Here is a 24,541-nt window from a genome sequence, read left to right as displayed (position 1 = left end):
ACTTGAGATTGTTTTATTTACTTCCGCTTAACATCGCCGCAATCTACTCTTAAAGCAACAATAATTACCCGTGCATAATGAAAACGTCCCCCAAATACCTGGATTCATGTTTAATGTCAGAAATATTATCCCCATTCACTGGACCAAATGCTTTTTAAATGATATGTTTCTTCACATTGACTGACAAGAAAAAATAAAGTTGTCATTCTATCTCATTTGAAATGAATTCATTGCAAGTAAATTTGGACTGTGTTAAGACTATGTCTACATACAAGTGTTATTAGCGACTTAACTGTTGTCTCGAGGTGACAGCGTCTTGATGGGAAAAGACTTTCCCATACTACGTAAAAACTAAGATCAATCCCTTTTACGAGTCTGTTTTTCTTAACCACAACACGCAAGGCTATGATTGTCGAATAAAAATAATGCGATATAAAAAAATCTAGCATTTATTAAGTAAATGGATGTTTCGTATTATGTTCATCTTTGTGGTTTTAAAACCCCAAAATATTAGGTTCCTGAAATGAATATCACAGAGGAAATGAGATATTCTAAGCTTTATATCTACTTCAAGTTGAAACCCTGCACAAATATCGTTTGTTTTGTGATATTTTTTTAAATTGAAGATCATTAATATCTGCAGAAATGTGACCCGTAATTGTGTCAAGTTGCTTTTGAAATTGACCATATACGTATAGAGTTGTGTAGAGGGATATCATTTCAAAACCATACCAAAGACTGGTACACAGATAAAATCATTTAATCAAGATATTTTTTTACCAAAACTGGCGTTTAAAAAATAGTATAATGTAATTTACGAGTTAAACAAACATTAAAAAAAATATCTTGTTAAACGGTATGTTGTATAGAGATGCATATTTCATTCATTTATTTGTTGACCGCTATTTGTTGTCTTGAAACAACTTTGTTTTGTTTTTTTAAATTCCAGCACACCTATTTCGTTTTATGATAGTTTTTCTATGCAAAAGTAAGACTAGTAAATTTCTGAATTATAATACATATAAAAAAAGAAGACTGTGGTATGATTGCCAATGAGACAACTCTTCACAAGAGACCAAAACGACACAGAAACTAGCATCTACTAGTATAGGTCACCGTACGGCCTTCAACAATGAGTAAAGCCCGTGTTAATGATAACATTTAAATTTGATTGCCTTTCAAATATGATTACAGATATTATATATGTGATATATTTATTTTCTCTAAAATGATTTATATTCTTTAGAAAAGGATGCTTGCAAATCAAATGCATTAAAACTAATATGCTGTTGTTGATTCAAATAATTGATAAATGAGTAAATAAATATATATAATATTGCAACAAACAAAATATGTCTGACATAAGCAAAATTGAAAATATGGTAGAATTATATATAAAAATCCAATATGCACAGAGACCTGATATAGTGTATGGATAAATTACCATTTATCGATGATGTTGTCTGTCTATTGGCAGTTTGTTGATAGTATCGATCTGTGAACAAACGTTTGCGTCGCACTGCTGCTCAGAATTGTCAATACTACATTCATCTCATTATTTTGTCGATACAAGGAAAAGTCATATAAGGTAGATAACAATCACTAAAAAAAAAAATATTTATAAGAATTTAATTTTTTAATTTATAATGTTTATTTTTGGTATTTGTATCTTTTTCGTGGCTGATATTTGTGTACAAAATATAAAGAGGAATTTATTTATTTAATTGAACAATATACTCCAAACTTATAGATAATATTTACAGTATTTAATTTTTCCTTTGTTTTTAACACAATCGTCCTCTGTAGAAACGATAACATTTTTAAGGAAAATGTTAAAATAAGTTCCTGTTTGCAAATGATATTTATGAAATCTTTGTTTCCTTAGATTTTTCTTACCTTTTCATATCAATAATTTTTCTCTAATTTCCACAAACTCAAAATCACCTGCATCTTCTCCCCCACCCTTGAAAGGGGAAAGAATATTTTGAATGGCTTGTTGAGACTTTAGGACTTTTAAAAGAAAGCAATGAATGAGGTTGTTACATTTGAAATATGCTTTTTCGTGCATCTTTGTAAAATATTTGTATGTTTTATTGGTATTAATATGCTTGTCTTTCAGTTTTCTAATATGCTTTGTCTATATGCCATTTGGTGTTACTTCAAGTACTTTTTTGTAACTCGTCTTTTATTTTTACTTTATATATTTGCTGTAATGTCTTTCTTTTTTTTTTTAATGTTTGTTCGTTACATATTTGACGTGGCTCTGTACTTTATATACACCCGTCATTGTGATATTATACCGTGGTAAATTTTTGTATTCTTGTCTTTAATTTTTACGAATATGTTTGGTCTGTATGCCATTTTGTGTTTCTTTGTTACATGTGTGTATGTTTATTTAGTGATAAGAACTGTAGAACAATGTTGACTGCTGACTGCTGTATTATATACATTGTACCGATTATGTCTGTTTGTTTTGTTCACGCATCGTTGTCAATATACTAGTAATGGAAATTGATGCGACTGTCATACAAGTGAGAGGTTTAGCTAGCTATAAAACTAGGTTCAATTCACCACTTACTAAATAATGAAATGCCTGTACCAAGTCAGGAATAAGACATTTGATATCCATACCATTTGATGTCTTTGAGCTTTTGATTCTGTCAATTGTTTAGGGACTTTCCGTTTGGAATTTTCCTCTGAGTTCAGTATTTTTGTGATTTTACATTTTATAGGTGGCCCCTACGAAAATTGTTCTATTTATAGATCAAACAATTATTACACAGCACCACAGTAGGTTCAGAAACATTCTGAAGAGATGAAAAATCATACAAAAAAGACAGAAAAAAAGAAATATTTTATGACGTTAACTCGGGTCAAATGCTGCAAATTCTTAGGCCAAGTGTTGCAGAATTCCAAAGATAGCAATGACGTCTTTATTTATACACGACTATCGCCTCAAGTCTCATTACAGGCATGATGACTTGTTGATTGGTTAACGTCAAGTGTCAAAACTTCCTGCATTTTTAGAACTCACGGGTAAAAATTACTGACAAATAATCCATTTAGTCAGTCTTTGCAAATAGAACAAAGAACGTTATACGAAGAACGCAACATTCGGCATTCTTCTGTAAAAAACAGTTGTCAAAAACAGATAAATTTTGTATGGTACGAATTAAAATTTAAGGCTATATTCATGGTGCAAAGGCTTCTTATATAGCGTGATTATAGACATCCTGGTTGGTTTATTTCATCGCATAACTTCTTTTAGTAATTTTGATTTTGAATTGCTGATATGGCATAAATGAAACTCTGCTTCCAATTCTGTTTCGATTAGAAGAACATATAAGCAGTCACATGCAAAATCCGTATTGGCTTTCTTGTGTTTAAAAGAGTCATGCCCACTTTTCAAGATATAAAATTCACCCGAATCTGATCCTATCCTATCATTTATATATGCATTATGTGCACTAACAATATTGTAGAAGATGAATACCATGTTATTCTAGAATGTAATAGATATAGTGATGTAAGAAAAGTATACATTAAGAAATATTATTGGCAATATCTATCCACTTTTAAACTTATACAGTTGTTATCAGTTCATAATGTGAAAGAACTTAATTATTTAGGTAAATTTTTGTTTAATATTGAAAAAAATCGTAATATGTAGTTGTATTATTTATCTATCATATGAATTTATTTTTATTTTCCGCCATACATTTATTTTGTATAAATATTGTATTTATATTTCACTGATGCATTCAAAAAATATATTGTAAAATTGTATATTCTACAAGCTGTATTGCTTCTGAATAAAGTATTATTATTATTAAAAAAATATAACTATACATTCGACCAGCGCATCCTTCAAACAAATAACACTCATCTTTTATTTTTAAAATGTCGTACGATATTGTGAGATTATTGCTAGAAACAATACATATAAAAAAAGAAGATGTGGTATGATTGCCAATGAGACAACTCTCCACAAGAGACCAAAATGACAGAGACATTAACAACTATAGGTCACCGTACGTCTATGTTGATCTTGAAGTCTTGAGAAGTCCAGTCAAGGTTATTGATTTTGTTGGGAAATCATATGTATATATAGGAAAGTAGAACAATGCAAAACGCACAAAGAAGCAATGAAACAAACGAAAAAAAACCCAGAGACTTTGAATATATAAATGATCTGGAGCATGCACATAAGATCATCCCCTGTTTTGGTAGGGTTCGTGTTGCTCATGCAGTCATTAATTTTCTATGTTTTTTTTTGTATACTTTTGTTTGTCTGTTGGTCTTTTTCATTTTTAGCCATGGCGTCGGCAGTTTATTTTCGACTAATGAGCGTGAATGCCCTTTTTAGTATGTCTTGCCTCTCTTTCACAGTTATTGTTTTATTTTCTCCTTCAAAGTATATAGGCTAAATTTGTGGTAAATAGATTGTTCATATCATTACATCTATAACTGTCCTTCCTGGGGTCATTAACTAAAGTCACTTTCTTTCAAAATGTCAGTCCCGTTATAATGCTGATAAGGAAAATACCCTGCTATAATTCATATGTTTTCTTTGTCCTATTATTTTGCAATTGTTGGTTCATTTTTTATATATTCAAGTATAATATAGGAACCAAATACCACTCCTTGTCATTCGCACATACTGGTATCTTTTATTAGACGGTCCAAAGTTCCTGCTATTGTGTATCGAATGAGTCTTATAGATCTGATACGAAACACAAAAGTTCTGATGTGTCCTAATAGGCTATAATAATCGATGAAATCGTCTTTTTCATGTTTTATGCTCATTAAAACATTTATCGATATTTTTCACTCGCTACCGCTCAGTGTTCAGATATTGACAAATATTATGTCTATCTGTGTTTCTTCTATTGTATGAGCATGCGTAGAGAATGACATAAACGAATCATTTATTTAAGCATTCTGACGTTCATTACTTCACGGTATATATTGATATTAGTCATACTTTTAGTGATAGAAGTAGGATTTTTTTCTCTCAATCTAAGACAAAAATTATATCTACTTTTATCATGACTGACTACCAATCTGACTACTTGATAGTCAAGATTTAAAGACATCATTTGTATTTTGTTTTAATCTGTATTATTTTGCAAGTTTGAGTCTGAAACAACGTGCACACCAAGGCATCAAGTGCATATGGAGCTATGCCCTAAGCTCGTATGCTTACCTCGGTTAAAAATATCTTCATGTTACTCACTTTTTACCTATCTCATTCATTGTCTTTTTTCTTATGAATCTGTCACTGTCACTGGCGTGTACTGCAATGGCTAGATATCTTCAAATTCTATTTTACCTTGCTTAGATATGCACAAAGTGTAAATTATTTAGAGCTTCTGATGTGTATCTTTTCTGCGGAACGGTCAGCAAAATTATATGAACATAGCAGTGGAACTTTAAAAAAACGAAAGTCGTCCTCGAAGCTGAGCAATATCTCAAGCTCAAACTAAAATAAAAAGAATTGTCAAAAATATAATTGCAACCTTCTCAACATTTTAAATCTAAAATGAATAAAATAGAGAAAGTTATTATAGTGCCGTGAATATGTTTGCCACCATCTAGAACATCTTATCTAGATTTTTGAAAAAATAAGCATAGTGCTAAAAACACTAAGATTACAATAACTTGTTGATGCAACTGCAATATTTTCTTTTTTAATTTGTAGAAATATACAATGAAGTGTTTGTCTCCTGCACGTCCACCCAGTATCATTTCGTTTCTAAAATGATAAACACTTTTCAATAAACTGTCTTATAACAGTGATGTCTAACAATACCACAAGTTAAAGATACAGACAATGGTCGATCATTCTCAATTTTCTGTTAAACTTAGTTATCCACGCTTAACTGGCAAATCTTTATCCAATTTGAGCAGATAAGCAGTGACAAAGAATCAAATTAAGGAATTAGGAGACGTCTGCTAATGGCTGATCTGCCATTTTATGTGTAAATGTTAGCAAATACCTGCGAATTTAATTGTAGTGTTGGAAATTGATTTGAGAATTCCACATGGAACATCTATAATTATATGTACAATTAATCAATGGAATTACACGTGCACTGGGAAACTCAAATGTCAATTACAAATATTAGAACTGACAGTACCAAGTTTTCATCGTTGATGTCGTCTGTTCGTAATAGCAGATATTCCTGCCCGTCTTTCAGAAGAGATACTATCAGGCATATTCGAAGAAATGATGAGTAAAATACCGGTCACAAAACAGCATGATAATGCCAAACCAAATTGATGTTTAGTACTTTGGACTCACCCACACCAAACTAAAGTTAACTCTTTTGACTCATCAACAGAAAAGCTTCAGCAGTTCCATCAAATGCGTCAATTCTGCACTAGTATTTTGTTCAAAAGGAGCTTAGCAATTTGCTTCTTGCTTATAAAAGTTGTATTGCCGAATATGATTTCTTGTTTTTTTTTATTTGCTACCAACACGTTTTTAGAAGAAAAAAATGGGATTTTTGCTGACTCGCTTGGGTCTCTCCGTCACCTTTTAACTCCAAAAAAATGCTTGTAAAACAACGAAGCACAGTCAAAATGACCGTTAAATCGCAGTATCACCTGGACACTTAACATCAGTGTTAGTCTAAATCATTTGTTTATTTCCTTGTCTTTTGTTTAGTACAAAACGCTTTATTACCGCGGAAGGTTACCACCTCTTTACAAAGAAATTCAAACCTGAAGCTAAAGTCGCCCGTGATTAAATAAGAAATAGACTATACAAATGCACTGGACACAGACATGATAGTAGCGGACATAGAGAATTTACAATATTACAGTAGCGTGTATGATTTTGGCAGTGAAGACAGATGGGATGTAATTATATCATGTTTCCTTGCGTTGTAACAAACTGTCAGATTTTACATACCATAACATACTTGTATTGCAATTAAGATAAGCGATCTTCGCTGGTGAAACCTGACGCCGAGCTGTAATTATGATGGTGGCCAACTATTTTCTTGTTTGTAACAATAAATAAACCAAGTGTTCATAATAAATGGGAAAACTGCAATCAGTTTCTGGTAATTTTTATAAAAAGGTCTATAGTTTACTAGTTTGAGTTATTATTTGTCTGACAAACTTTATCACATATATACGTGTCATAATTCGTCTATCCTTGATTAAATCAAGATTTTACGCCGACCACCATCTTGTTTCTTCAACGATATCGTGTTTCGCTTGTCAAACATTCACGTGTGTACAGTAGAATATTTTGAAATAGTAAACCTATGTAAACGTTTAACAGCTTGTCGAGCGGCTTTGAACGAGAATATCCGGTGTCTTCATCTATTTTTATTGTTTACATTGGATTAGTAAAATGTGCGAATCGTTAACAAGGTAGAATGGTATCAAAATGGAAAAAGCTTTTGCAAAACAAAAAAAAACTTAAAATTTTTAATTTTAAACATTAAAACCATATGAAATTGTAACTCTGTTTGCGAACACATCGATTATTGGAAATGAAAATTAACATTAAAGTCCATAAAAGATAATTATTTAAGATTGTGTTACAATTCCATTTTCAGCACTTTTAATTTCAAATTGTAAAATGCTATAAAATACGTCTGAGGCGCCACCAACGAAGAAATCTATATACTATAAAACGGGATATAATTTATTCTGAAATTAGAATTTTATCTCTGATTCAATCTTCACTCTCTAAAAGCATATGACATGTTAATTGTACTATAAATAAAATCACTTCATCAGTATAGTAAAAGATTAGGAGAAATTTCATATCCCTAATAACAAAATGACGGCTAAATATAAAACCAACCAAAGATCAAATTATGGGATTTAATTGTAAAGAGTGAAATTGAATACTTTTTAAAGTGAGAACTTCCTCAGACCTATTGGGCAAAAGAGAGACGGGGATATATATTGGATACAAACTGACAAAAACCACGACAAAAAAGAGATACACAGAAAAGTTTCAAAACTGAACATCTAAAGACAGAGAAACACGAACACCATCAAACACCGAGGTAAGTCAGATCCAGCTCCACGTGTAGCAACTGTCATGTTGCTTATGTTAGTACAGTTCGGTCTAACTCGAATAATTCAAGCCCTTTCCGTGTACGATTTTCTCCCACACGAAGGCTTGAACTCCTTATGATCATGTAGCCTTCGTAGATCAGCGGAATATAACCACTGAATTATTCGGGTTAAGTTCGGTCAGGTTGTAAATCTCTGTTGGTGTTGCCTTGGTTACTTTCTATATATAACCCGAAAAATTCAGTCATTATATTCCGCTGATCTACGATGGCTAAATTAACCTCGTGTGGGAGAAAATCGGACACGTAAAGGGCTTGAATTATTCGAGTTAGTTATATTCGAGGAAAAGAGGACGGAAGTATCGCTACGACAATGGTACATGTCCTTTTTTTTTGTAAGATATGATTTCAACTCTACCACTTAGAACCATTAGTGACATAGCTTTCTGTAGGCTAAAGAGTAATAAAGGACAATACCCGGGATTATCACAAATATGGAAAAGTACAGCAGATCACACCAACTACCAATGTTGATCTTCTCTAAAAACAGACATTAACAATCAACAACAACGAACAATGCATCTAGTCAAAATAACAAAATGCTTCATAAAAAGTAAAATAATAGTAATACCGAACCCGATATTTTTTTAAACGGAAAGTCCCTAGGTAAATGCCAAAATCGAAAGCTCAAACAAATAAAACGAATGGATAATAACCGTCATATTTATGACTTGGTACAATGACAATGGTGGGTTAAACCTGGTTTTATACTAGAGCTAAACGTTTCACTTGTATGACAGTCGCATACGATTCCTTAACATTGACAACAATTTGTTGTCAATGTTAAGGAATCGTATGCGACAGTCATACAAGTCAATGTGTGAACAAAACAAACAGACATAATAGGTAAAAATATAAAAATAGGGGTACAACAGTCAACATACATATATTCAATTTCTAATGAATCTGGTTGTGAAGCACATGGTTTATCATCAAAGTAACGGTTTTTGGTCGAAAACACATTGATTCGTTATTGCATAAATTGTAAATGAATAGACTGTTCGATCAACAGTTGTTTCTTTGGTGTCCTCTGAAAACAATGATTGACTTGGTAAAAATAGAAATAAGGTCACCTTTATTTCTACAATAAGGCAGTAAAACCCACAAGTAGCCTTACGACGCGCAGCTAGATATCGGGCCGGGGTACCAGGCTTTACCCACAACGGGGCTTCCGGACGTGTAAGTACGTAGCCACATTTGGTCAAATTGGGGTCCTTTAACTCAGTGGATAGGATAGAGAGTGTCAAACTCAAACCTCGCACGTTGGTAACATCTCCTATTAATGATTAACTTGTTTTCATTCAAAATATGCAGGTTATATTTGCGACTGGGCGTTGAACAAACAACAATCAATCAATGAACTGATTTCAGCATAAAATTTGGAAGACCAATAGTACTGTATATAAAAAAGAAGATGTGGTATGATTGCCAATGAGACAACTATCCACAAAAGACCAAAATGACACAAACATTAACCATTATAGGTCACCGTACGGCCTTCAACAATGAGCAAAGTCCATAACGCATATAGTCAGCTATAAAAGGCCCAAATAGGACAATGTAAAACAATTCAAGCGAGAAAATTAAGTTCAGACTTGGTTACTAACAACATATTCATAAACAATATTTTATTTTTATTTATTATCGGTCAACATATAAATAATATTTATATCTAGTAAATAAATGAAGCTGGACAAATGTTTTGCATAGTCACCAAACTAGTTTTAAGTAGGGTTTTTAAGTTATTTCTAATTACAAAGAATAATTCGGAACATTTCGGGAGTTACCATATATCATCGTCTTAGTACAAAACCCACAGACAAATGTAATCAGTATAGCACTATATTGAAAGTAGTAATGTAGAAAAAGACTATCTGGTGTCAAAAAATAAGTTGCAGTGTAGCATTAATTAGTAAATATAGCATGTTCCACACTAAATAATTGTGTTACCGTATCATGCTTTATTTACATCGTTCTTATTAAACTCTGCAATACCATGTGATGAGACACCAGAAAGCCATTTTCTCAAATTATTACTTTTCACAACTATGACATTTTTGAAGATTTCATCAGCTTTTCATTCACTGAATCTCAAAGTGAATGTAAACAAAACAGTTGAGTATAAATAAGGAACGATTTCTTAGTGTCTTATCATGGACGATCGGAATTTAGGTTAAAAATATGTGAATTTTAAAGATTATGTTGATGATTGATGGGGTCTTACAATATAGGTATAATGAATGGTATTCTTGTCATACTAACAAACAGGATATGTGTATGTTATGAAGAATGTAAGAGAGAAACGGGAAAAGTAGTACACATTTGTGCAAAACATTCACAACAGTCATAGCAGATACACATACGACAGAATAGTTGATAATTACAATGCGTTTAAAAATACCATTGAGAGTCCATTATCTGATTTATGATCAACACAACTTATATTGTTTCATTTGGAGGCTACTATCCGTAGTAATATTAAACGACTTTTATAAATATAATGTTTCATTTGAAGGCTACTGTCCGTAGTAAAATTAAACGACTTTTATAATTTTGTTTTATGCTAAGACATGTTCGATTTGAAATGTGACTTGATAGAGCAATATAAAGGTAACAGGAAATCGTTCTAGCTTATTTTGAAGAAGAGTCATGAAAAATGTATCGAAACAAAACATTCGATCTTTTATCAAATAAATTGCTTTCAATGGTAAATTTAGATGCAGTGTAATTGACCTGAAGTTCTAATATTATGCAAAATAAGACAAATCATAAAATGCACCAAAATATGGAATATCATTGCAGTTTTTATATAACGTCATGTATGGCAAGCAGTCGGCACCATGATTGCCTGAATATATTTGTCACTTGCACCGAACTCCAGGATGTCTTTGTCTTTGGTCAATAGCTTTACAACAAAACACAAGGTTTAAGGTCACAAAGTTTGAAAATCTTGATACATATTGCTAACATGATCGTTCGACAGTCTATTTGGATTTCCCGCCATTAACATGGGATTGTCAGGCAATGATTTCTGTAGATTGGTATATATAGAGCCTTGGTTGTGTTCGTCTGGCGGTTCTATTTTTGTTTGTGCAGTAAATGCATCATCACTGCTTATATCACCGTCTTTATTATCACTCTGTGGAGATCCCATATTTGAATCCTGACTGCTTTGCGAACAATGTGGATCCCTGAAAAAGCAAAAACAACTTGAAGTTAAATCCATGTTGATATTGGACCATGCATGTATTATTTACAACAGAACCGAAACAGAAACAATATTTGGCATCAATTTAGAACAATTTTACTTTCGCATATTCTATGCATTTCTGATTATAATATTTCAGCCAATTTGTAGCACTTATTTTAATGCTTTTTAATTGTTTCGTTAGTGTCGAGCTTTTTGATAGTAGCATTTCCTTATAAGCTTTAAGCTTAGAGATGAAATCTCTATGTCATAAGCAACCCATCTTCGCTAGCCAAGGGTTACGACCTACTCCCGTTCTCTTTTAAGATAATGGGAGTGAGCCGTATCCCTTGGCTAGCGAAGATGTAAGCAATCCGACTAGACAATAGAAATAAAGCTACATGTACCATTCATTGGTAAAAAATTCTGATGAATATGTACATAATTATATGTCCATGATTACAAGGATCTGGTAATGTTTCTTTCTACTTTCGGTTTTATAAATATTTCGGTCTACTCTGGGTTTTTCTTAATGATACATGCATTAAAAAATTCGAAGACAGGACTTTCATTGGCCCATAAGAGAAAGTAGACAATATATTTTCAGATGCTTGTAACACGTGTAAGCAAAACGTTAACAAATGATTTGTATTTAAATCAGATTGAAATAAAAGCAGGGGCGGACCCAGCCATTTTAAAAAAGGGGGTTCCCAACCTAGGAAAAATGGGGGGGGGGGGGGTCCAGCTATATGTCCCCATTCAAATGCATTGTGTGGCCAAAAAAAGGGGAGTTCCAATCCCCGGCTCCCCCTGGATCAAGTATATATAAATTCATCACATGATTACCTATAGTTACATAAAAGTGTCATTCTTCAGACAATGCTTTATTTGTAGCATTATTTACAAAGAATACAGTTGTAACCCATTTAGTATTTTTCCCCTTTTGCTTCCTTTGCCATTCGGTTGCCTGTATCATTGACGTAAATCTGATATATCTAACGAGTCTTTATACCCCACATCTCTTTTTCTTCACAAGTAAAATAAGTAGCCTTCATTTTATTTATTATTTTTAAACATTATTCGTGTATTTTGTTAGTGCTTTCTCACACGATCGCCTGCTTCTGAACTGTTCGTGACTATCCTGTACGGAATAAACGCGGAAATAAAGCGGTCAATTTGGTATAAATATAATTGAAATAATTTCTATAGTTATTTCTTGAACCTGTCTTTTTGGTGCATCTGTAAGTACGATCAGTCTGCTTGTCTCTTTCAATCTGGTTTTGTTTTTCCATTTGTCCTTTTACTTAAATTTAGTATTTCAGTAATTGAAATAAAAGGGGGAGTGGTGAGCAGTAAACAACGACAGAGGAGAGTTACACGAATTAAATTGCAGATTATGGATGAAATTATCATTCCAAATGGAACCGGAAGTCTTTTTGAATTTATTTGTAAACAGTTTTAGATGACAGAATTTTAAAAGATAAACAACATTTATGAATAATAATTTAAAACATGAATATGCACCTGTTTTTTGTAAGAAAAGGATAATGAGGAAATGAAAATACAAAACAAAACAGGATAAATATTTTTGATTGATGTTTTAAGGAGTAAATTGTGAGACGAAAACAGTATTGGTATAATCCTCACACCCTACTTACGATGATACACAGAGTTACATAATGTGATTAAGAAAGTCTTAAAGTGCTCTAGCTTAAAAGTGCAGCGGAATGAGAATGAGTCTTATGTAATAGTATTTAGATCTCGCATAAACATCCAACGAGATTATGCACATATTTATCTTATTTACTTATCTAAAACCGATGATATTTTAGCTAGCTATCTAAGTTCATAATTATACCTTCATTATATATGTATTCAATTTCAAAATAATTGTTTTCATTTCCAATTATTCTATTTCAATAATTTAGTTTAATAAAATAAATAGATGTGGTGACCCTTACCAAAATGAATAAAAGATTAATATTTCTCTTTATATTTATTAAACTTTTTCGTCTTCCTTAAATGATTTCACATTTTTATTCAAAATCTTATTGTTTTTTAACAAATTATTTGCATGTAGTTTAAAATAAATTAAGTAATGAAATTAAAATTATTTATATTGAGCGTATTTCAAAATGTTAAAAACTTTTTTCTAATAATTTTAAGACGACATTTGAACTTTATAAAAGTCTTCCTCAATATCTATAAATATGAATATTCAGAGATCAATTATATAATATTAAATCACCATGTGCGTATTTTGATGAAATGGAGAAAATTATAAATAAAAAAAATATTGCAACAAGTTGTATTTAAACTGTGTTAAATTGTTTGTACTTTAATCTGTCTTTATTAAAGAAACATGTGCATGTACATGTATATACAAAAATAATTATAGTTTTAAAGTCAAAATATCTTTCATGTTTGTTATGATTTAATATTTGAAAAAAGTTTTTGTCTGAAAACAATTGTGTGACTAAAAAAGTGAGATTTTTCACGGATATTTGTAGTACAATACACTGAACTAAACTATAATTAAAGGTGATCTCGGAGGCAGGTGACCGCCAGACGATTGTTCGAAGCACTGTATCAAATTTCACTTACAAAATTAAATGTTTGTTTAATTTTAACTTGACAATGGGTTGACACTATATATTATTTCAAACCCGTCATTATATAGAAAATACGGTGAAGTCGATACAAAAACTTGAAAAATATTTTATTTCAATGAAGTGTTCTCAAATACAACTAACACATGATTATGTAAAATCTAATTGGCGTGTATCATCTCATTAAAGCGTAAATAAAGAATTCTGTGTTTCTGCCAACAAAAACAAGTCGGTATCGCTAGAACGTTAATGTAATCTGACACCGCCTCCCTCTCGTATCAATTTACATCAACAAAACAGGCGATAACCTAGACTCCATCTTGGAACTTGAGACAAAGAATATGAAACTATATCTCTGTAATATTACCCTGTAAATATATGAAAGTTATAAACTTACCGATCACCTCTGTCTTTAGTTTCTGATGCCCTATCCCTCTGTCGTCGGTTTTTGAACCAGTTACTAACTTGTGTTGTTGTTAATCCCGTCCCCTCGGCCAATTCCCTCTTTTCACGAGGTGACGGGTATGGATTATGAGCATACCACTCCCTCAGAACAGTTCTAGATTTTTCTTTGAAACAATAACTGGTTTCTTCCCCGTCCCATATTGTTCTAGGAAGTGGGAATTTCCTTCTCACACGGTACTTTCCCACAGCGCCTAGAGGTCGACCTCTTAACTTTTCCGCTTCAATATAATGTGCTTTGAGCCATAATGCCTGCAACTTTGGGTGATTATGAGGTGAAAAATTGTTACTTTCCATTATTTTATAAAGTTCTTTGAAGTTTCCTCTGTGGAAGGCCACCACTGCCTTTGCTTTAAGCACACTTTCATTTTTATGTAAATGTTCACAAGCAGGGAGTGACCATAAAAACCTAGCTAATCTGTCAATGTTTCCACCTTGTTGCAAAACTTCACACACGCACGCAACTTGTTCCTGTGTAAATCCAAAAGACGGAATCATTGCCCCGGGGGTCGGGGATCCGACGGATGACGTTGGTGGTTGGTCGTGTAACATTGAGAGATCTGGATGGAAGGCAGGAACTCCGGAACTATTCCCAGGTGAGCGGTAGTGCACTAAAAAGACACAAATTATAAAGGTGTTTTGATATTGTATATCTCAGTCTAATACACTTCATTACAGTATTATTTTTAAAGAGTGCGTTAATGGTTCATTGCCTATCGTTCATTGGTTACTAGTCTCGACCTCGTGAATATATCGTTATTCATACGGTGGCCCGATTAAATTAGTCACTATAGCAACTACGTCAATCAGGAAACCTGATATCGGGGTAGGCGTATTCCAAATAGAACTACAGCATAGAAATTTGGCTACAGGTTTTTGCACAAATATAAATAAGACTAATAACCTCAGATAAAATAAGTGAACGATTTATGTTTACTTTGAATTGTTCTACTGGAAATGTTCAATAGAACACTGTCCCTGTTTATAGTGTACCCGTAACCGTGAAATTAAACCTATAATCAAGATTAGACGAGGTCATGTATATTCACCATCACGTAGTTTTGTAAATGAACTAATGTTTGAATACGTATTGTTAAATAAATGAAGAAGTTGTCCTTAAATTCATAATCAGCCGACTGTCAATATTTGGTAAAATCTGTTTACTTACGGAAGTGAAGAAACATAGAAAAGGTGAAATTGTTTACATTTAAAATTTTCTATCATATTTTCAATTGTTAAATAAATTTATTTTACCGAACTAGGCTTTTTAAATCTTTAAATTTTTGATTTTGAAAGTATTTTTAATTACTCTTTGTTATAAATAAATACCTGAATCAAAAATATCTAAAGAAGAGTCACTATATAGAGAATCCGTATCTAAATCACAATCATCCGAGGCCGTGAGGCCGAAATCAAACATATCCAAATCCATATTTTTTTCCATCAACTGAGAAATGATTTTCCACATCATATCATATATGTAGATAATGTTTACTAACGGATGCAGGAAGCTTTGACCCCCGGGGTATTAAGACACATCCCCAGATTGATACCAGCAGGACTCCCAGTGTCAAGACCAGTGACACGTTATTTGTACTGACATTAAACAATTCTTTACACAGGGGGATGTACATCTTTTATTTACTTTTTCTTACGGAGTTGAATTTAGAAAAATGAGATTTAAAATAAACTTTATTATTTAGGTTTACAATGATTTATATAATAAAATCGTTCATGCTTGTAGCAAGTAATAGATTGTTTCAAATTTTATTTTCATTTTATAACCTAGAAATCATTTATTTAAAAATGAAAAAGAAAAGAAATGGAAAACCAGAGACATAATTATACACTTGTATATATGTTTCTAGAAAAACGCATTTTTATAGAATATATGTGTCTATAAATATAATTTGTTTTTTATCCTTTGTATTAAAAATGACAATTGCAATTATTTTCAGTCTAGAAACATAACTCTTCCCTATTTTTATCATTTAAAACTGATATTTTTTAAACGGAAGTAATATAAATCCTTGTTTAAAACAAAATGTTTTAGGATTATAATTTATACAAACGCTCAGGGGTTTGATATAAGTACTAAGTACACAACACCTCAGTGTGAAATAAACGCATTACTGTTCACAAGAAATGTGCAATTAGTATCAGATGTTAGCAGCATATGTTTCAGCTAATAAAAAGAAACACGACACCAATGTAACACGATATACTCTCAGCTGGCAATTCTATGTCCACTGCAATATTAATTTAGATAAACAATCCCGCACAAATTATTCATCATTCAATACACATTTGTTTTCCTGATAAAAGTTCATGACACAATTTATAATCAGGGATAATTTTTTTATTCATTTAATTTTTCTCAAAATTAATAATTTTTGAATGTTTAAAAATAAAATTTTTGATATTTATTTCAAAACCAATTTTTAAGCCTTGAAATAAAACAAAAAAAATTAGCAAAATTAAATTAAATTTCAACTATATATCCAGTAAAATGTCAATCTTTTTTTTCAATATAATTTTATTCAGCACCCCTAGGTATATTGAAAGTGTAATTATAATTTTCTGGATGAGTATGATCTGGTTATGATTAACTTGAAACTTTTGTCCGACAAATGGTTACATTAACAAAACCAACAGGAAGCCGTCACGGATCACTGCGCACACACAAATATCAACAAATTTATAGCAGTTTATCCTCAAATAAATTAAATGGCATGAAAAGGCACGAATGTTTAAATTTAAATAATATCCTTGCTCGAACAATAGTTTAATTTGATATGCTGTACCGTTTTTGTTTCTTTTACGACTCTTTCGGTTAAATCAGAAATTCTATCTGACCCTCCTATACTTTTATGACATAAACTAACAAGACACCCGATACATATTAAAAAAATAATAAAACATTTTTTTTTGTGGAATTAAAAAAATTATCATATATTACATTTTCTCATATTTTATTTTCAAAGTAATTATTTTCATGTAATATGCAAATACTACAAGTATTATTTTATTTTCTGTAACTTGAAAACATCTATAAAATGACATTAAGTCAAACTTGATCCAAAGCAATAAAAGAAATTAACCGATATGGAATGAAAAGATGATTTGTGTTTTTTGGTGTGGATGACAAAATGTCATTAAATATTTCTAAAAGCACCACAGAGTAAATTATATTGTTATTAGGAAGGATAGATTTCTCAGTTGTAAGCTGATAGTCGTTTATTGTGTAAAATGCATTACATTGCCGCTATTGTTTCCAGAAAGCTGATACGGGTTGGTAAAACAACATATTGACTTAGGACCTAGGTATTATTGCCTTTTAAAAGACTAAAGTATTAATATGTAATTTGATATCTATAGAAATCAATAGTTGCTTATTTCCGAATTAAAGATAATGATACAATCATCAATATTCAAGCAGCAAAATATCATCAAATTTTAATAATACTACTGAATTTTTCTATATAGAAATGTCGACGAAATAGCCTGATATAATAGAAAAACGATGACGGAATAGCCTGATAGAAAAGCGAGCAGGCTAGCTTGGTCATCTGCTAGATTATATTTCATCCTGCTATCTGACTGATTTCTAATTATGACCATGCTTTCGGATGCTTCAATTTTAGACTCAATTTCTCCTGTAAATTATTACACTAGGCCTGATAAGAAGCTGTAAAATTAAGTATTTTCTAGACAGATATAAATTTAATAAAATCTCTTGACTGTAATCAGATAGTCTTGATAAAATAGTGTCTATTGCAGGATTCGGCCATTATTTTCAGTTATCCGTCATGCCAAAAACTAACTTAAAAGTCTCGAGGTAAATAATGCATCGGATATTTTTTGGTTCTTATCTATATTGAATCTAGTCTACGACATCGATGCGGGTTAATTTCAGTGAAATATCAATATTTGTTCTTCCTTGGTACCGAAGAAAGTTGAAAAAGAGCAATTAATTTGCAGAAGGGATAAATCAACTATCTTTTTTACAAAAACAGTTCCTATCATGATTAAAGAAAGGAGCTCATCTCACCAACTGTCTTATTTAAAGGATATGATACGTCAAATTACGAAAAACGAAACTTTAAAAAGATTTGTAGCTAACAATTGAGCTAGCTAACACCGCTTATCTCCCTTGCTCTGCTTGAATATTGCCAGCATGTATTTTGTTCTAATTAGTTGGAAATAAAAATAAGATAGAGATAACTGGAACGTATTCAAATTAACAGTTAATCAAATTCTATGAAAAAAATAATTATTAGAAAATAAAATTGAAATAAAAAAAAAAGAAAACATTTTTTTTCTTCAAAGGACGTTCAAATAATCAAATACATGAGGGCCAATGACAACACAGGAGGTTCGTTATAATTGACAGTCCCCTCAGGCAAATAAAGACTGAATTGTAAAATTCTAAATAACACATTAACGGCAGAATGTATTACAAGAGGAGCTGACAATCTTGTCCGTGATCATGTGACCTCACGATAATCTGTCAAAGTCAAAGCAGTGAGATTTGAGAAACCTCAATTATCGCTGTAATATATGACACTTTATTTCAACTAATATGGAACACAAAAATCGGAAGAATAAATTTATGAAATTCGATAGCGTTTTAACTTAAATACTGTTTAATTTAAACCACTTCAATTATAGGGGAAATTTCACAGAAGCATTTGATTTTATTTACATAGAAAATTGACGCTATTTCTTAAGTCTTTAAATATGACTAGTGAAGGAAATAGTCTAAATATTGTAGAAATTGATACAAGGAGAAAGACGGCGAAAATTATACGGTTCCATTTAAATGAAGTCTTGTGTGGAGATGTATAATTACAGTAATATCAGACGACGGAAGCCGTCATCAGAACCTAGTGCTAGCACTGTTTACAATTCATCCTTCCAGGTTTTCACACTTCCACAGTGTTGATGAGAATGCGTGTTTTCTTTCAAACAGATCATAAGGATAGAATGTACCGAACGCTTACTTTCATCTTTTAATGAATGGATAATTTTTCTCACAGTTCATCATTTTACATAGAAATTGAAGAGAAATATAAACAAATCGGATCTGTGTTCATAGCAGCGAATCTTTTTCTGATAGATAAAAAGAGGGGGTTCGGTATACAGTTAGAAGTATGTGTGGCCTGATTATACCGAGAAGTAATCAAAATCTGTTTTGTAAATACGTATATTATTTTTGCATATCTCTTCAACAATTCCCCGTAATAAATGTACTAGCCGAACTTTTTCCGCTAATGACGTTCTTACATCTGTAAAATCAATCTGATTAACGCCTCTGTTGGTTCAGTGGAAACGCTTACGATTTTTTTCTCTCCTCTTTTTCATCCCTTACTATATGGGAAGGTTAATATGTGTTGACCAACATAGTATTATTTAATGTACGTACTTTGAAATGAGTTAAGTATTTTTTTCTTCGTTATAGCATTTAATCTAAAAGCACTTGTAAATTTTGTACGCATTTTATGACATGTTGCCGAAACGTTTATATTTGCTTCATAAGTATTGTTGAAAAAAACGAGGAAACACACAACCAACAAGAAAAGAATCAAATGCATTTTCATTAATACAAGCGAACACTATCCGTCAGAGTGAACACTCTTAGATTTTTTTACGCCTTTCGAAAATAGGAAAGCACATTCCTTGTACCCCCAGAAATAAATCTATAATAGAAAAAAAAGTTTGGGAAACAATTGAAAATAAAGACCCAAATTGGCAATTCCCGTTCTATGGATTCTGGTAGATTGTCGTCTCATTTGTTATCATATCTCAGTTATCTATTTCTATATGACGAATAGCAGGAAATATATGTGAAACATCAATGAGACAACAATGTGACATTTGCTTAAAAGACTGGTACTATTATTTCATTTTCATTCGATTTTATATATATCAATGCAATTAATACCCATTATCCTAATTTTAACCAGCTTGACTCAAACTCTATTCTAGATCCCAATAAAGATATTTTGTCTAGTGTTGTTGACTATATAAAGCAATCTATGGAATTGCGAAAATAAGGTCCACATTGGTCAAGTATTATAGATATATATATATATATGTTATTAATATCAACTTCACTTTTTTAAATCATTTATCAAGTATTATGTTTCTTGTCATTTGTGTATACAATGTACTATGTTTGCATTTTAACCCGTTAGGGTTTTCTGTTTTTTTGCAATAAAGATTATGTATATAAAAAATATACTACCAAGAACCAATATTTATATAAATATAATTTTTAAATGTATTTAAAAACATTTCTAAATTTACATAAGTTGTCCCAATAGCGGACAAAAATTTACAACCAAAAACAAAAAAACACACGATTTTTTTTTATTGTAACCTTAAAATGTTTCTTGTTATTGCCTTTTTTCTTACATCAAACTCAATTATAATTAAATATATTCATAAGGATCTGGCTTTGATATTGTTTTCTCCGCTTTCCCCGCTTTTTCCGGTTAATTCTTTCGAAATAATGGTTTCATTGATAGATCGTAAATAAAAAAATATGTTTCTAAAAATCTATAAGGTAGTATACAAGCACCCTAGCCTGCATTCAACAGTTTAAGATCATGCGCCTTTTCTCACCATGCCGGATATTTATTATCGCCCTTGCTATTAGTTTTCAGTTGAAAAGCTGAACGCAACCTTTTTGCATGATTTTGAAATCGTAAAGAACAAGGAAAACGTGACAAAAATATAATAAAAGGAAAAATTGTATCTGCTTGTTGCACCTTATTATTCATTTCCCTTAATCCGTCCATGTTTTATATTTTCCTTTTAGAAATAAACGATTTACCCCAAACTTTGTGGTTAACTTTGATAATTTTACCAGATCTTATACTTTTCTCTTTTTTTAGATATATAGAAATAACGGAATATTTATCGCTATTAAATAAAACAGAATTATCAATAATCGATGTCAAAGAGAGTAAATTTCCAGTCTCAAAACACAAAACAACAAAAAAGTTAAAAAATAAAAAAAATAATTGGATGACATTGACAAAGCAGGGACTGTAGTTCAAACTTGTGCTGTTTTCTTTTCTTTGGTCCGGCGGTAGGTAATTGTTTCTTTGACACATTCCTCGTTTTCATTCTCAATTTTATTTATGTCCTAAGATGTTCTTAAAACAAGTGATGTGTTTGAAAGTATCTCCATTCAGAAGATTAGGCTAGGACATCAACATATATGTCTTTTAAAATTTCTTAAATTATCTTGATAATTACATAACATACTAATGATGATAAGGAGAGGTGTGGTAAGATTGCCATTGAGACAACTCTGTTTCAACCTGCCCATTAAACCGAAAGAAAATTTCCCCGTGCATGCATGTGAAGAGAATTATTATTTATTTTAAGATATATTCCTATTGATACACGAATAAGTTATTCATTTAGTAAACCCTTAATTTTTATTCACAAAAAGCCTCGATAGTTTTTTATTCGTAACTTTTCCTAATGGAATACAGCTACAACAGGAAACTTCAAATTCCGTATTATATAACAAATAAATAAGTTTTGTATCTTTTTCTTGCATTAGTATCGTCGTTTATCATAATATGTGTATTCTTTTATCATTCTTACAATAATGAAAATGTATTATATGTGGAAAAAGGAATAGATTATTAGGCTGTTTCTGCTCTTTGAAACATCATTCCCCATTTCCATTCTCAATTTTATATAATACATGCATGTCCTCATATATCACCGTGGAAGTATTATATATAGTCAATATGATACTTCCATGATGTAACATATTACTGACGACAGGCCGAATACATTTCCAATATGCTATTTGAAACAACTTTCGCTTATATGCAGTCTAAACGTATTTTAGGTTAGTCCTCAGATATATAATAAGATTGCATGGTATAAGGTTGCATATCTATATGAACATGTTTAAGGATCAGACCTCAGAATTTTTAAATTTAGAAAATTTACCATTTCAAAATCAAACTGTGTTTTGCACTTTTGAGTTTAACTTTTAATAGACTAATAATAAATTTATGAAAGTCCAGACTGCCATCAGACTGACCCCTTGATCAATATGTTGTCTTATGCAAAGATCACAAGGTGGCATGTATATGAACATGCATGTTGTTGGACGAATGCTCCAGATTTTTAATATTCAAATAATTGATTTTTAAAAAAATAAACTCAGTTGTCCTATTGGGTTCAATTGTCAAAAGACCAATAACAAATTTATGAAAATCCAGACTGTCCTCAGACGGTCCCCTTGATCAATATGATGTCTCATGTACACAGATCACAAGGTGGCATATCTATATATATACATTTGAACATGATAGTTTTGGCCAAGGCTCCAGATTTTTGACATTCAAATAATTGATTATTTCAAAAATCAAACTCAGTTGCACTATTGGTTTTAATTGTCAAAAGACCACTTACAAATTTATGAAATACAGACTGTCCTCAGACTGTCCCCTCGATCAATATGTTGTCTCATGCACAGATACCTATCTCATACATGTGTTAACCGATGTTTTTATAATTTATCAACGATAATTTATTTCAGATTTTTTAAAGGTAATTGAGTGCATAAACAAAATAGCAAATATATATAACGATGACAACAGAAATAGTTTTATATGCTTCCGTATGATTTTTTTTTTACTTCAAATAGGGGTTTCAGCAAAAAGAAAAAAAGCTCAAACTAGTTTACAGCTTTGTAGAAATCTTAAAAGGTTACAAAAGCCCAAATAAATTATTTTGCGCATTTTGTAGGCCAAAATGTACTATGTTAAGTTTGGTTAGATGATTGATTGTTGGTTGCTTGAAGTCCAATCAGCATTAAAATGCCATATCGCGAAATTAGCCTGTATCACCACTTATTCAAAACAGTTCGTTTCTATGTATGTTGCATTTGCGTTTGTTTTTGAAGCTCTTCGGGTTTTCTGTTCTTCTGCAGTCTCCTCTTCATATCGTTGATGTGTTTTCCTCGGTTTTAGTTTGCAACCAGAAATTTTTTCTGCAATCGATTTATGACTTTTAAATAGTTTTATACTACTGTTACTAAATTCTCTTTTAAATATATATGAATAAGGAAATGCACACGGAAATATACCTGATCGTTAATATTGCAGATGTTACCATATTTGAAAAAAAAACCGACGAATATCGAACTTTTCATTTATATTCATTTTGTAATGTAAAATATCCTCCCTATCATATTACAAATTATTGAGAAATCAATTTTAAGTGTGAAAAAATATATAATGTTATGGTTAAGAAAGGTTTTAGGTCGGAGAAAACAAATATATTCCCGCCATGCATATAACAGTTGGAATTATAAACTGCACGTTTACTATTAGTCCTAAATGTAAACGCTGAATTACTGCCATATTTTAAATTATCGTCAATATTTGCAAATATAAAAATAATTATATAAATTATAAAAAATAAACCAAAAAGTCCACTTTAATTTTTACAACTATCTGCAACATAGGCCTGCTTCAATCAATACTTTTATACACCAAAGGTCAACAGGAAACAATTTTTAAAAAATTAAGTAATTCCCAAACCCGTATATTCTGGACAGTCTCAACATGGACGAATGAAGTTATCAGAACTTTTGAATTGATGTTTTTGGAACAAACCAGTTAACACCGAATTGACCGAAAAATCAAACGAGAAACTTAAAATACGCAATCTTGAATGACATATTTTATAACAATCACCGCCGATTATGACTTATATCAATAACATTATCTCTTTAACATATATTGAATTGAAATATTTAATGGGATGATTGCCGTGTCTGTTTAGATTTTTATCAAATAATATAGGGTTGAATAAGGTTATATTTGTATTATGTATACTACATGTAAGTTGGCTTATCTGGGTGTATTATATGTTTTAACCATCACAAAAACTGCATTGAAATACCCTTGCAATGTCAGGTGAGAAAACCCACAGGGGATAAGCTATTCTCGTCATCCTGGCAAACCTTTTTCATCTCGCCACATGAAAAACTATGCACTTTTAAATGCAATGTAAGCATAATTTGAAGAAAGATATACAATTTTGCTTTAAAACTTGTGTTAATCGTTTTACCCCCCTCCCTCCAGAATTCTTTAAAACTGCAAACATGACAAATAAGCTGTAATATATTGGAAGAATGT

General features: G+C 31.3%; 1 protein-coding gene across 2 annotated transcripts in view; it reads right to left on the bottom strand.

Moving 5' to 3' along the window:
• Nucleotides 1–9,715: 9,715 nt before the first annotated feature.
• LOC134701361 (homeobox protein SIX1-like) overlaps nt 9,716–24,541 on the bottom strand; it is a 33,619-nt gene continuing 18,793 nt past the window's right edge. Inside the window, exons 1-3 of one of the 2 annotated variants that reach the window (XM_063562496.1) lie at nt 15,690–15,915; nt 14,296–14,971; nt 9,716–11,293 (exon numbers count right to left, since the gene is read on the bottom strand). In XM_063562496.1, coding sequence (XP_063418566.1) covers nt 11,035–11,293; nt 14,296–14,971; nt 15,690–15,831 — 1,077 coding nt within the window. In that variant the 5' untranslated portion in view covers nt 15,832–15,915 and the 3' untranslated portion in view covers nt 9,716–11,034. Of the gene's footprint in view, nt 11,294–14,295; nt 14,972–15,689; nt 15,916–24,541 lie in introns of those variants that run through there. The other variant, XM_063562497.1, reaches the window with a different exon arrangement.

Source organism: Mytilus trossulus, unplaced genomic scaffold (assembly GCF_036588685.1).
Source record: "Mytilus trossulus isolate FHL-02 unplaced genomic scaffold, PNRI_Mtr1.1.1.hap1 h1tg000244l__unscaffolded, whole genome shotgun sequence".
NCBI lineage: Eukaryota > Metazoa > Mollusca > Bivalvia > Mytilida > Mytilidae > Mytilus > Mytilus trossulus.
This window is presented reverse-complemented; position numbering and strand designations above follow the sequence as displayed.